General features: G+C 52.1%; 1 protein-coding gene and 1 non-coding gene across 4 annotated transcripts; one reads left to right on the top strand and one right to left on the bottom strand.

The window, feature by feature from the left end:
- The first annotated feature begins 37 nt into the window (after window positions 1-37).
- LOC101278353 (cytochrome c oxidase subunit 4 isoform 1, mitochondrial) lies at window positions 38-7,716 on the top strand. Of its 3 annotated transcripts, none has more exons than XM_004280078.4 (5): window positions 38-176; window positions 1,343-1,416; window positions 5,695-5,862; window positions 6,454-6,585; window positions 7,473-7,716. In XM_004280078.4, the coding sequence occupies exons 2-5, from the start codon at window positions 1,344-1,346 to the stop codon at window positions 7,607-7,609; spliced, it is 510 nt and encodes a 169-aa protein (XP_004280126.1). In that variant the 5' UTR covers window positions 38-176; window position 1,343; the 3' UTR covers window positions 7,610-7,716. The 3 variants fall into 3 exon arrangements, with proteins under 3 accessions (XP_004280126.1, XP_012392292.1, XP_049560053.1); XM_012536838.3 differs by having other exon boundaries at window positions 71-151; XM_049704096.1 differs by lacking the exon at window positions 38-176 and adding an exon at window positions 193-213.
- Window positions 7,717-12,020: 4,304 nt separating this feature from the next.
- LOC117196733 (U6atac minor spliceosomal RNA) lies at window positions 12,021-12,151 on the bottom strand. The gene has a single exon (XR_004477064.2). It is a non-coding gene; the product is annotated as a U6atac minor spliceosomal RNA (small nuclear RNA).
- Between the last annotated feature and the right edge of the window lie 2,676 nt (window positions 12,152-14,827).

Below are 14,827 nucleotides of genomic sequence, written 5' to 3'. Positions count from 1 at the left end.
CGCGGCGCCCCCCGACTTCCGGTCCTGTGACCTCCTGTGCGGTCGGGCGCGGGGTGGGGTCCTCCTCGATCCCGTGGTGCTCCGCGGCGCGGCCTCGCTCTCTTCCGGTCGTGAGTACCCGGGGCGTAGAGGGCGGTCGTTGGCTGGCAAGGTGAGCAGCGGCTGGCCGGCTGCAGGTGAGGCGGCCGGCGACCGGTCTGCGTCGCGAGGCTGGTGAGGGTCGGGCGCAGGGAGCCGCCGGGCCTGCGTGCGCGCCGCGCGGCGCCAACAGGAACCGGCGCTGGGCCTCCGGTCCCGGTGACATTGAGGCCGGCCGGCGGGGGCTCCGGGCTCCGGAGCTGCCCGGTGGCGGTCTCTGTGCCTCCCAGAAGCATCGGCCGGTCCTTGCCTGCGCTGCCGCGGCCGCGGGCTGGCTTCGGCTCTGACCTTGGAGCGTCCGCTGGCCGCGGGCGCGCACCCTAGGGCAGGTCGCTTTGCGGGCTCCCGGCCACCCCTTCAGACGGTGCTGCGCCACTGCCCCGGGTGTAACGGGGCTCAGGGGCAGGCGTTCGGCGTCCGCCCACGCGCGGGCCAGGCAGGTGGAGAAAACAAGGGAAACGGGAACGAGTTCAGCCCTGATTGTCATGCTTCTGCCCGTAATGGGCATTTTCTGAATGCGTTTGGCATCCTTTTCGTCATCGGTGGGGTCCCCTGAAACGTCCAGTTTTAAGGGAGGGGGAGGTAGGGGAGCTAGGCATGATTCAGTGAAGGCCCAGGTGAGAGGGGGGTCATCCAGGTCATTCGTTGTCCTGCAGGGTTTGGAAGTGGCCCAGGGCCCTGTTTGCAGCCTTTCTCCCGGGTTTCCCCTTCCTGTCTTGTGCACACATTAGGTCTTAAACCAAATAATGAATGCAGTGCGTGCCACCGTCCCTTTGAACTGTTGACTTTTTTTCTCTGAACAATGGAGCCCATCATAGCACATTCTAGCTTTTCCGGAGTCTCCTTTAAAAATATTTTTCTCTTTGCTTTGTAAGAAAGCTAATGTTTAAAAGACAAAAGCAGAGAAACGATATGCAAAATAACCCAAAAACCCAGTTTTCTCCGAATTGCCTTAAGTGCATACATATGGTGCTTGGTTTATAATGAAGCTCCGTTAAGACGTGCTGACTGCTGAGAAAAAAAAATCTCATCCTAGGTTAATTTGTGAATTCAGAGTCAGTAATGAAGAAGGGATCAGTTATGTTAGGGGGGAGAAGAAGAGAAAAGAATTGCATTGACTTCCAAAATGCATTGGGGCAAAAAGCAATCATTCCTAATAGGTGTTTACGCTTATTCATAGGGAAGGTACGTTTTTGTCTTTCAGAATGTTGGCTACCAGAGTATTTAGCCTAATTGGCAAGCGAGCAATTTCCACTTCGGTGTGTGTACGGGCACACGGTAAGTGTAACTTTTCTTTTTGCTCTGCTCTGTTTAAGGCCCTGTGCTGGAGTTTCAAACACAGAGGGCTGAGATGGCTAAGATCCTGATCATGCTGTTGAGGAACTTGAGGGGAGGTATAAATATGTTAATGGGGCATACTTCTAGATTAGAGAGTTATTTATGAATCATACTGAATTCTGGTCTGAGTCTTTGCTTAGACTGGTATTTTCCCCCTTTTCCTTCCCTTCCCATATTTTCAGGTTCAAGTTCAAGTTCCACCCCTTTTAAGAGATCCCCACTATACCTGACTTTAACACTCTCTCCCTCCGACAAAACTCCCAGCCACTTACCTTGAACATGGTTTACATTATTGGGACAATGGAAGGGAAGGAGCTTGGAGTTCCTCGCCTGAACTGGGTTCAATCTCATTTCTACCTTGGACTAGTTACTCAAGTTTAGGAATCTGTTTTCTCACCTGAAATATATGTAAACGGCTTAGTGCAGTGCCTGGCAGATAGCGAGGTTAGTTTTGCATTTATCAAGCACTTCTTTGTACTTGTCACTGTTAGGCACTTAGAATAAAAGAATATGAGATATGAAATCATTCCCCAAGGATGTTTGCCGTCTGGAGAGGGAAGATACATGAAGGCAGCGTTTCAGTAAGAGAGGGACCCTGAGGAGGAACATTTAGCCTGGCCTCTGGGGCACAGGGGGGGCTTCTAGAGGAGAGGCCTTGCTCTGCTGAAGGGTTAGTAGCTTTAACCTCACAGCATTCCAGTCGGAGGGAGAACAAGCAGAAGGAGGAAATGCAAGTCAGCATGGCAGGTTGTGTTACTGAGGGGTCGAGGGCAAGGCTTGAGTGGTGGGTGATAAAGTCAGAGAGCAAGGCTTATGTATCCAGGGGCTCAAAAGCTGTTGCCTGAGTTGCTTTGTGTGTGAATTTTTCCTTAAAATTGTGTCCTTTAGTTGGCAGTACTGTTGTCTTACGTTTCTCTATATTGCTGGTATTGCTCAGGGTAACACGATGGACATAGACTCTAAAACAGATCATATTAGTAAGAGTATTATTGAAATATGTAATTTAAATGACTAGGTAATGAAAAAAATTAGTTGTTTAGTTAATACACGCAGAAAGAAGCACTCCTTCACTAAAAGCCTGGCAAGTCACGTAGGACAGAAATTACATTTTGTTTCCATTTTGGTTTTGCTAATGTATTTCCTTAGCTTTTAGTTTGTTTGCTTAGTTTAGTTGGTAGTATAATTTACAGAAAGGAAAATTTATCTTTTCTAGGTGTTACGTTTCTATGGATTTAGGTACACTCACACAGTTGTGTAACAATGACCTCTGTCAGGACATACAATACTTCCGTCACCCCCAGGAGTTCTTTCATGTCCCTTTGGTCGTTCGGATCTTCTGTAAGAAGTCAACTCGAACCTCCCTCGGTGGCACTGGCCGTGACTTATTCTTAGGGTATTGCGTTAGGCAGAGGAGGTCGGATCTAGTCAGTCCCTTCTTGAAGCCCCTGCTGGCTTCTTGTGCCTGGAGTACGAACAGCGCCCAGCCTCTCTGGTCTCGTCATGTCAGACCCAGAGCGGCAGAGAGCAGCCCACACCAGCCCTTCCTGTGGGCTCAGGCTCCCAGCCCACACGGGTGTGCTGTTCCCCAGATGCCCCGCGCGGGCCCCTCCTGCCTCAGCTCCACAGGTGTGGACGGTTGCTTCTTTCGAATCATCGCCCTCCGTGCAGGTGTTGTTTTAGAACAGCCTTTCCTGACCACCTGTCCTTCCTTACCTTGCTTTGTGCTTCCGTAGAGACTGTGGATTTGGGGTAGTTAGAGTGTCGTCTGCTTCTAGAGCGCCAGCTTTGGAGGCCAGGGACCTTACCGGGCTTGTTCATTGCCGCGTCTCCAGCACACGGTAGGCAGGTGGAGAGAACTGCAGTCCATTAGACAAGTCTCGTCCTTTAATTTTAAAGTTTTAGTTGTACAAGTCGCACACGAATACATGAACCGGTTCTCCACATAAAATAGCACAGTCTGGAGCGCCATTGGTAGCCCTTGTGGGAAGTTCGGATATTTGTGTGGTGACACGTCTGATTGAGAGGGGAGCTTAGATTCACCAGATTGCCTCAGCAGAGGCTCCCCAAAATCCATCCAGTTTGAGGATACACATGCTAAAACATGCACTAGAATGCAACGTCTTTGCTTTTCTCTCTTTAACAGGAATGCTTGGTGTGTTAACCTTTACGTGTTTGTGCTCCGCACTCCCCTCCCCGCCCCCACTTACTGGGGACCAGGCCCAAACTGCTGAAGAGCCCTTGGCAGCCCTGAGAGCATGGATTGGCCATTCTTGTTCTAGAAAGTGCAATTTCATGCTTAGAGTGCTTGAAGGTTATGAGCATTTACGTCTTTATAACAGCTTTATTGAGATGGAATTTACATAACACATTCCCCCACTAAAGGGTGCACTTGAGTCGTTTTTTAGTTCATTCACTGAGTTGTGCCATTATCACGCAGTCAATTGTAGAACATTCTCATGACCCCAGTTAGCATCTATTTTTAATAACTCATGTGTAACCTGAGTGCTTTGTACTCCACTCATCATTTTGAGAGTTTTTAAATTGGAAGGTAATTCTAGCCATTTTCATCTCACATCCTTTTGGGATAAGGTCGGGTATAAATATATAAGTACGCTAGGCATTTGCAAGTCACAGATACGCACCTAGAGAAACTTTACTGCTTTAAGACTCAAGGTTTTATTTCACTACTGTTAACGTGTTTGGGAGATTTTAATCATTGGGACTAAGCTAAATAGAGGTGAAGCATTTTTGCAGGACTTCATACCTCTAAATCAGTTTGGAACACAACATTTTCTTGCAGATGTAGGGTAGAATTGAACACAGCTTTTTGCAGAGGGAAAACCCTAAATAAAATTGAAGCTATTCCTTTTTTTCCCTGCTGTCTGAACTTTTTTCCTCTCTACTGGAAGAATACATGGGGACACACCCACGTGAAGGCACTAAAATTTCTCACTTTTTGAGCAGAATCATCATTTTTGTCCTCTCCTCTTTCCACTGATAACAGCTTGGGTTTAACTTGCCAGGGGATTTGTGTGTTTAGCTACACATACCTGTGAGTATCTACACGTAACTTAGCTTTTTAAAAAGAAAACATAACCCTGATAGTGTTCTGTGACTTGGCGGGTACACAGTTGACTTTCCATTTTGGGCACGTGGATCTCTGTCATTCATTGTACTGTTGTAACTTGTTTCCTGCCATGCATGTACCACTGGTTCCCTTCCTCTGCTTGCCTTTTTCTTTTTTTTCCAGATCTCTCATTTCCCAACATGCTCTGTAGTTTATTGTTTGATTCCCACTTCTAGCACGTTGACACTGGTAGGCAGGAATGTTTGCGTTGTTCACTGATCACCCCAGGTTGGAGCCACGCTTGGCATACAGTAGGTGCTTGGTGAACCGTTGTTGAACAGGCCAAATGGCTCCATGATGGCGTGTTTCTAAGGAGCACAGCTTCTTAGTGCGTCCTTGGTTGGACACAGGTTGTTTGGTACTTTGCTGTAATAAGCAGGGGTGCAGTAACCAGCTTTTCATACATCTTTCTTTCTGAACTTTGAACCTTGTTTCTTTCATGAGTTTTTTTTTTTGTTTTTTGCGGTACGCGGGCCTCTCACTGCTGTGGCCTCTCCCGTTGCGGAGCACAGGCTCCGGACGCGCAGGCTCAGCGGCCATGGCTCACGGGCCCAGCCGCTCCGCGGCATGTGGGATCTTCCCAGACTGGGGCACGAACCTGTGTCCCCTGCATCGGCAGGCGGACTCTCAACCACTGCGCCACCAGGGAAGCCCTTTTCATGAGTTGTATATTGTTTTTGTTCTTCCCTGTTAGTTGGAGTCCCTTGCAGAAGGGCCTTCACTTAGTCCGGTCTGCAGTCCAGTCCAGGGAACCTGAGCGCCCCCTCTGAGCTCTACATGAACACTGGTCGTTGCTGGAAGTGCCGCCTTGTTAGCGAGGCCCCTGGCAGGTTTTTGTTTTGCTGTGATGAAGAGCGCTGCTGTTACCCATCTGCCAGCCTCACTGTGCCGTCTGGGCCCCTCGGGACAGGCCTGCTCCCTGTTGCACATGACAGTCCTGTGGCTATTTGGGATGGTGGCCACAGCCCCTGGGGTAACTGAAGTTTTCAGGGTGCACATACATGTACTTACTTTGGTTTTTAGAAGCACCGCCCTGTTTGTAACTCTGAACCCATGTGAATTTTCAAATATTTATCCAATGCATGTTTTAGGAAGTGTTGTGAAGAGTGAAGACTATGCTCTCCCGAATTACGTCGACCGGCGTGACTACCCCTTGCCCGATGTGGCCCACGTCAGGAGCCTTTCTGCCAGCCAGAAGGCCTTGAAGGAGAAGGAGAAGGCCTCCTGGAGCAGCCTCTCCATCGATGAGAAAGTGGAATGTGGGTATTGAAGGGAAGCAAGGGCAGCTTGCGTTGGCTGAGAATTCTGGTCCTGGGCTGCTGCCCAGAGCACAGTGTGCTGGGGAGGGTGGGTTCCTGTGGCTCTGTGGGGCTGTCCAGGGCCCAGGCCCCTATGTCCGGGCTTGTTGGCTCCAGCGCCCCCGGGGAGGAGCAGGAACAAGGATGCAGGGCTCTGCGGAGGGCTTAGCGTATGAGAGTAGCTTCTCGGGCCTCCCTGGGTGGGACTGGGTTGGCTGTAAATTATTGATGGAAGATCAGCGAAATTTCGCTGTCAGGTAGGAAAGAGGCATGAAAGTATTATGGGCTTAAAAAGACCCTTAAACCTTAATCTAAAGGAGAAGGAATTTCACTGCCTTTTTGTGCCCAGAGTAAACTCCATAACTTCATGCATCTCCTTCCTTCCCCCTTATGTGTGCGTGGGTGCGTCCGGGCCTCAGGCCTGTGTTGTGTTCCTAGCTGTATGTTTGCCGCCCCCGTGTTGTGGGGAGGAGTGATGGAGCCCCGCGCTGCGGAGGGGCTGTCGGTCCCCATGGCCCTCTGCGCCTGCAGCGCTGTCCTTTCTGTCCCCAGTGTACCGCCTCAAGTTCAAGGAGAGCTTCGCAGAAATGAACAGGAGCACAAACGAGTGGAAGACGGTTGTGGGCGCCGCCATGTTCTTCATCGGCTTCACTGGTCTCATCCTCATCTGGGAGAAGCTGTACGGTGAGTGGCGGGGAGAGAAGGGGCCGTGTACCCGGAACGGCTGCATCTTTCGGTGCCCAAGAGTGGGCCATGGGGCCTCCACACAGAATCGGCGCTTCCGTCCTGGGCTCCATCCCCAGCTTGTGTACCGGGTTTGAGAGAGTGGCTCGCGTGAACAGAAGTGGTGTAAGCAGAGTCTGCTTTATTCTGAGCGGGCCACGCTCGGTCACGAACGGCTTCCTTTGTGCGGCCCGCCACGTATCCAGCAGTGCTTTCTCTGCTCGCCAGTCAGTTGTCAGAAGAAGGAGTAGTGGAGGTTAGCTCAAGGAGAAGGGAACGTTTACGCGTCAAGGGCTGCTTCTGCCGTCGGGGACTGCAGCTCAGTAACCAGAGTTCTGGGTCTTCGGGCCTAGCAGTTTCCGCCCGGCCAGCGTTGCGCTGCCTGTGTGCTTGTTCTGGTGCTGCCTGTCCTGCGTTCTCTCTGTCCAGCCGAGCAGGTATCTTCCCGTGCTGAGCAGGTGTGATCCTGTGTTTGTGGCCTGCCTGTGGACGCGGGTCGGTGACAGACCTGTGACCCTTTGCTCTTCCCCTGCGTCACCTTTCGTTCTGTTTGTGCTCTGTGCTTGCCTGTAGACCCATTGTCTGTATCCTGGAGAGAGGACGCTCTGCTTTTAGCTTAAGTATTTTATTGCTTGCTTTTACAAACGAAGGAATAATTTGGAAATACTGAGTTGTCAGTGCCCAGGATTCGAAATCAGTGTGTTCGCCTGTGTGTGGCTGTCAAGTGGCAGATGACTGTGCTGCTCGGGTTGCCAGTGAGATGGGGGAAGGCCTCCCCCGTGTAGCGCGTTGGCTTGGAAACGCCTGGTCAGGACAGCGTTGCCTCACGAAGTTGTTTTGGACTGCAGTGTACGGCCCCGTCCCGCACACCTTCGAGGAGGAGTGGGTGGCCAAGCAGACCAAGAGGATGCTCGACATGAAGGTGGCCCCGATCCAGGGCTTCTCAGCCAAGTGGGACTACGACAGGAGCGAGTGGAAGAAGTGAGGGCCGCGTTCGCACGCCGGGGCCCCCCGTCACCTCCCTGCAGCCCCGCACGCTTACGGGAGCGTTCTTTCCCAGTACCAGTGCTAATAAACGAGCAGTTTACGTGACGTCCTCGTGGCTGCTTCTTTAATGATAACTGAAGGAAGTGAAAGCGTCGTTCGAAACACAGTAAGTTTCTCCCAGGTGTCCGTATTAAGTACACTTTGGGTATAAATGAACTGGCAAAAATAAGTTTTATTAGGGAATAGCATATAAAAACTAAAAATATACAGTGCTGTGGCATGGGATGTTTTGACAAGAGATTTTTATGAGAGTGAAATCCCCATCACAGTAGCCAGACTGACAGACCTCACCGTGGTCGCTTTTCTCCTGGGACTGTCTCTCCCCTTGAAATTGTGAGTGTTGGTTGGAGTGTGTGACCACGAGATTGGGAAGGGCAGACCGAGTTCTGCGCTCCTGCCTTTCTTTTATCTAAGAAGCAACAGCGAAGCCAGTCGTAGGCCGGGCAGGAGTTAAGGAGCCCTGCCCGAGCCCCCGGCAGGCGTCCTGTGGGGGCTCCTCGGTCTATCCTGTGGTTCTCTCCCCTTGCTCTAACGTCCGTTCCCTTCCCTGGGTCCTGGAGCCCCTGCGTAGGGAAGCAGAACAGATTCCAGAATAGAGCTGGTGCAGAGGGGTCTCCCAGCAGCATCGGTGCAGGGGTGGGTCGGGGGGAGCTGTGACTGGGAAGGGAAGCTGGTCCCTAGAGCTCGACCAGAGGAATGTCACAGGAAGTTGGCCTCAGATAGGCTTGTGAGAGGGCTTGAACCAACCAGTGTAACAGGAGGGGCAGGTGAACTGTAGCCCCTGATTGCAGTATCTCCCGCTGCTCTGGAAATGGCCTTGCTGGCTTGTTCTCAAGGGCCAGCTGCCTCCCCGGGGGGCCGTCTGGGGGGAGAGGAAATGCCGGGAGCTGTGGGGTGCGAGCCTGGCTGTGAGGACCAGTGTGGCTCTGGGTGGCTTGGACCTCCCTCGGGCAGTGCCATTTTCAGCTCCTTGCCAGCGAGGGCTCCTGTGGTGGGGCTGGAGTTCTGACCCTTGAACGATCTCTGGTGGGTCCCCTGCCATGGGCCAGGCGCTCACCGTCTCACTCCCCAGAACGACCCCAAGAGGAAGGGGCCCTTCCCGGGTTGGGTGGTGGAGCTGAATGCAGCTAGAGGCCGAGGGCTCTGCCTGAGTGGGAGCCGGGGGTGCTGGAGACTGACCCCCGGACTGCTGCTGCCCCGGAGTGGCTTCACATGGAGTCTCCCTGGGCCTGGGGGCTTCCCCCGGCCACGTCGGAACCACTCTTGCACTTGCTCAGAGGATGGCCTCCTGTACCTCAGCGTCAGCTTCCAAGATGAGACTGTTGTCCTCTTCTGTCTCTCTGTCTTTGTGGGTCTATGCCTTAAAAAAAAAAAAAAATCCCTTTACTGCCATTTTCGTGGAAATTGAGGAGGAAACAATGAATGCTCGATCCAGCCCACCATCCTTAAGCTGGAGGTCTCCTGAGCACTTATGCATGGTCTGCATGTTGTGAGAGTAACAGTGAACACGACCCTTGGGGCTCACCGTTGGGGCTCCCAGGAGCACCGAGGACGAGTGAAACAACGGACAACGTAATTAGAGGGTTCGAGAGGGCTCAGGGTGGTGATGGAGGGGGGGTTTCAGCTGGGGGTAGGAAAAATTCGAGGTCGGTGGTGGGAGACGTCCCCCAGGAGGTAGCCCTTGAGCTGAGGCTTGATGACTCTCGCCCACCCGTGAGCAGAGGCAGGGACGAGGGGGCACGGGTGGAGACAGTCATGCTCGAAGGACCGCGGACGAAGGCCCTGAGGACGGAGCTGACTCGGTTCGAGGACCTGAAAGATGACCCGTGGGGCTGAGACCATGTGAGGGAGGAGGGGAAGGGTGTGGAGAGCATGGGGGCCCAGGAGAGAGGGCAGGCTGAGCTCTCTTGGGGGGTGTGCTCATGTAGCCGCAGACAGGGCGCTCACCCTGCCCCTCCCAGGGTATCTGGGGAGACTGTTGTGGTTCCTTGTGTAACATGAAGCTGGGGCAGGACTTGGAGAAACACCAAGAAGGCTGACGGGACAGCCACCAGCTTAGCTCCCCGGAGGCCAGAGGGTCCCTGTCCCCCCCAGGAGTGGAGATTCTTCAGAGTGGGGGGTCCCTGACCAGCCCAGGCTTGGACTCTACCTGGGAGCGTTGCAAGGCCCTGCTGGGCTGCTGGCTCTCAACTGACGCGTGGAGAGCTCCTTGCCGTTTAAAGTGTGTTTCATCCTTTTCTACTCTTCTTATTTTTGCCTGTCAGTCAGCGCTCACCTTGTTACCGGCTGGCAGCTTTCTACCCTGTAGAGCTTAAAAATCATTATGTACAAAGGAACAAGTAACAGCAGACGTATCAAACGCAACCCTAGATGCCAGAAGGCAGTGGAACCATAGTTTCAACTAGAATGATAAAGTCAGCTCAACTATTAAGCAAGAGCGAGGGAAAAAATAAAGATATTCACAGGCGAACATGAGGAGTATTGATTACCAACAGGCCTTTGCTGGCAGAAGCGCTGAAGGACATAATCTAGGAAGGAGAAAACTTGGAAGGAGTGAGCTATAAGCAAGAAGGGGGAGCAAAGGGATTGGAAACCATGAGGGCAGATCCACCCAAACACTGGTTGCCTACAACAATAAAAGTCATCGTGACCAATCTGGGGGGGCGGATTCTGGGGAGGTGAAGGCTGTGGTGGCATACTTTTTGAATTTCTGTGAAACCCTGCATAGAAGTGGTAACTAGAGAGCAAAACCAAAAACCCTGCTGATAATACCAAAAAATGAGGTGAGGAGATATTACTATGAACCGACCCCCGTGATCCCCCGAAGTACAGATGGGTGGGGGCAGATCAAGCACGGCCACAAGCCCTGCACAGTATCCGCTTTGGTGCCAGGGGAAGCAGAGGGAAGCAGGGACAGCTGATGGACCTGAGAGCTGAGACCCTGGGGTAGCCAAGGATTTTGCCAGGGAGGAGGTGTGGTGGGAGCAGCTGATGAAGCTGGGAGGGTTGTCCGGTCCAACAACGGGCGAATGCTGGGGGCCCTCAGTAAGGTCCAGGGGGCGGGAGTACTCTCGGTCCTGACACTGACCCTCCTGGGCTGACCTCTGAGACAGGGACCCACACTGCAGAGAAATTGCTGAGAGTGGGATCAGACTGACCAGGGCAGGGATGGCAGGGCTGAAGGAAAGGTGAACCCCAGATATGTGTGGAGGAACTGAAGACAGGCCCCAGATCTCAGAAGGCCAGTTGCCATATTTTTCAACCCCAAATGAAAACAACCTTGTGAAATTAGAAACGTTATCCTGAACCACACCTCCTTCTAGAAGTTCAGGAAAGCGAACTTCAGCTTCGACAATGGATTAACGTCTGTCCAACATATTTCAATGTCTGGGTCCTGAGACACACAAGGAAACAGGGAAGCGCGAGCAACACTCAGGGATAGAAGCAGCCAACAAGAGTGGGGGTTGTTGGCCGGCTCTCCCCCCAGCATGTCAGTGTGTGTGTGTTCAGTGGGTCCGTGAACTAAGCCGCCGTGGTGGCAGGGATGGAGGCCGTGCAGGCCCCATAACCTAGACTTCCTTTCCCCGAGGCTGACCTGCCGGCCACGGATGTCGTGTACCTAACCTGCCAATGGCGGAGACCATTGAGAAGGCCCAGCACGGCACCGGTGGACTTTCTTCGTGCATCAGCGGGCTCACTGGTCCCACTACCCCTCACCTAGAGGCAGCGGACTTCTGAACACTCAGTGGTGGGCACTTGGGCGATAACGCTCTCAGGGAATGGGATTCTATCTTACAGGATGCAGTATATGCCTTTTTTATATCAATTTTGTACTGTGGGAGAATATATGTAGCATGAAATTCACCGTTTTAACCATTTTTAAGTGTGTAGGTCAACGGCATTAGGTACCTTTGCCTTGTTGTACAGCCATCATCGCTCTCCATCTCCAGAACTTCCATCATCCCAAACTGAAAATTCCGTACCTGTTAAACCGTAGCTCCCCATTCTCCCCTCCCCCAGCCCCTGGTAACTGCTCTTCTACTCTCTGTCTGTATGAATTTGCAGACGCTATGAACCTCATGTAACTGGAATCATACTGTGTGTGGCCTTGTGTGTATGACTTATTTCACTCAACATAATGACCTCAAGGTTTGTTCATATTGTAGCATATGTCAGAGTTTCCTCCTTTCTTTTTTAAGGTCGAATAATTTTCCATTGTACGTATACACCTCATTCTCTGTATCCCTTTGTCCTGTGAGGGACATTTGGGTTGTTTTCTTCGGCTGTTGTGAGTAATGCTGATACGAACATGGGCGTACCAAATTTGAGTCTCAGCTCTCGATTCTTGGGAATATACCTAGAAGTGGGAAGAGCCAGGAAGTAGGTAGCAATGCTTTAACTGTCTGCATGTCGTGAGACCCAAGGGCATTTTCCATCCTCGTCAAGGAGAATGCTAACTTTCTTTCCTTTCATACGAAATGATGCTTTTAATCAGGGACCAGTGCATGGTTCTCTCTTTCTCTTAGACTGAATACATGGGCCAGGGATCCGAGGTGGAAAGGGGAGTGTCTCCTTTCACAGTTACACCTAATAACACATCGACAGGGTCTTTGTTTCCCATTTGTGAACACTCTGTTGGTTTGGAGGTCTGATTCCTTAGGGAATGAATGAACGCTTCCACCAGGAGACGCCACGGTGGGCTCCCATGAGCTGGAGATTGAGTTCGCCAAGACTGGATGGGCTTCTCATGCCGCTGACCAACGGAAAGAGAAGAGGGTTGCTCACTCTGTGGGACGTGTGATCCTGAGTAAAAATGGGAAATGGGGTTTGTGTTACATAATGGGGCTGAGGAAAGCTATGGCTAGAACCCAGGGGACTCTCCTGGGTGCCTCTTACTTAGATCTTCCAAGTCCAACAGTCAAAGTCAACGTAAAACAGTAGTTCACAGTAACAACAAAGAGACAGGACCACCAAGCGTTCAGACCCTATTCATGACCTACGTGAATGAAGGTCACTCCAATAGGTGAAGAACCTCAACCAGCTGAGCCCTGGAGAGGGGCGAAGGAAGCAGAATGGGAGCAGAAGAAGGAAGTTAAGAATGTTAATTATGGCTTCATGACTGTTTCAGAAGTCAGGACGGCAGCCTCCAGGCATATTTTCTTCCTTGCTTGTTGTGTGTGCCTGTGTGCGTATTAACTAGTTTTTCTTTTCTGCTTTTCTTCTCCGTATTGTTTTCTACACGTTTGTTGGAGGTTAATTTTACGTTTTAGTCCCTAGGTAACAATATTCAGATGAGACTGTGACTGAATTGAAGGAGCAAGTCACATGGCCCAGGGATGCCTGTAGTGGCTCTTGGGACTCATTTTGGGCTGAGGGTGAGAACATCTTCCTTTGTATGAAGGCCGTTTGCATCTTGTTTGGTGGGGTCGTAGAGTCGTCTGATGCTGTATGGAGGTTCTTAAACAGGCGTGGTCACAGAGTAGCCTAAGAGATGGACAGTGCCCGGTAAGTTACTGTCTTGGCTTCAAACCTACCCTTCCATACTGGCTGATGGATGCTGGGGCCAGGATGCTGCAAACAGCATTTGGGCTTGGCCAGCTGGCATAGCCTCTGCTGCTGGGGGCCCTCAGGGAGTTGGAAGGCTGGAGGAGAAAGGAGCTCTTCCTGTCTGCCCCTGCTTCCTGTCTGCCCCTGCTTCCTGTCTGCCCCTGCTTCCTGTCTGCCCCTGCTTCTTGTCTGCTTCCTGTCTGCCCCTGCTTCCTGTCTGCCCCTGCTTCCTGTCTGCTTCCTGTCTGCTTCCTGTCTGCCTCTGCTTGCTGTCTGCCCCTGCTTCCTGTCTGCTTCCTGTCTGCCCCTGCTTCCTGTCTGCCCCTGCTTCTTGTCTGCTTCCTGTCTGCCCCTGCCTCCTGTCTGCTTCCTGTCTGCCCCTGCTTGCTGTCTGCCCCTGCTTCCTGTCTGCTTCCTGTCTGCCCCTGCTTCCTGCCTGCTTCCTGTCTGCCCCTGCTTCTTGTCTGCTTCCTGTCTGCCCCTGTTTCCTGCCTGCTTCCTGTCTACCCCTGCCTCCTATCTACCCCTGCTTCTTGTCTGCTTCCTGTCTGCCCCTGCTTCCTGTCTGCCCCTGCTTGCTGTCTGCCCCTGCTTCCTGTCTGCTTCCTGTCTGCCCCTGCTTCCTGTCTGCCCCTGCTTCCTGTCTGCTTCCTGTCTGCCTCTGCTTCCTGTCTGCTTCCTGTCTGCCCCTGCTTTCTGTCTGCCCCTGCTTCCTGTCTGCTTCCTGTCTGCTTCCTGTCTGCCCCTGCTCCCTGTCTGCTTCCTGTCTGCCTCCCGTCTGCTTGCTGTCCACTTCTTTTCACTTCCTGTGAGTGTCACCCAGCCTGCTGCTTTACCCCTGCAGTGGCAGTTACTGTCGTAGCAGTAGCTGAGCCCAGCTTTCAGTTGTTCCCACGCATGCAGGATCAGCCTAAGCGTATTTCTTGGAGAAGGCCTGGCACAGGTGTGGAGCAGCATGCAGCCAGGCTGGCATGTTGAGGAGTCTCTGCATGGCCTCCCGTGTGGCTCACAGGCCGTCACTTGGGCCTGTGAGAAGCCCAAGGTGTCCCAGTGTGCTCTCTAAAAGGGAGTGTCACCATGGGAGACAGGGCTCATTTTTTTGTGAAAAGAAGTTGAATAAGTTGAACTCTTATTATTTTTTTTAAGTCTTAGGAATCCTTTTCTTTTTAAATAAATTTATTTATTTATTTATTTTTGGCTGCGTTGGGTCATCGTTGCTGCGTGTGCGCTTTCCCTACTTGTAGCGAGCGGGGGCTGGTCTTCGTTGCTGCGTGCGGGCTTCTCATTGCAGTGGCTTCTCTTGTTGTGGAGCATGGGCTCTAGGTGCACAGGCTTCAGTAGTTGTGGCTCATGGGCTTAGTTGCTCCGCGGCATGTGGAATCTTCCCCTACCAGGTATCGAACCTGTGTCCCCTGAATTGGCAAGCGAGTTCTTAACCAGTGTGTCACCAGGGAAGTCCTGAACGCTTATTTTTAAAATTTTATTTATTTATTTATTTATTATTATTTTTTTGTGTGTGGTACGTGGGCCTCTCACTGTTGTGGCCTCTCCCGTTGCGGAGCACAGGCCCCGGACGCGCAGGCTCAGCGGCCATGGCTCACGGGCCCAG

This window comes from Orcinus orca, chromosome 20 (genome assembly GCF_937001465.1).
Source record: "Orcinus orca chromosome 20, mOrcOrc1.1, whole genome shotgun sequence".
In the NCBI taxonomy this organism is placed as follows: Eukaryota; Metazoa; Chordata; class Mammalia; order Artiodactyla; family Delphinidae; genus Orcinus; species Orcinus orca.
Note: the sequence above shows the minus strand (reverse complement) of the source record. Positions and strands in the feature narration are given on the sequence as shown.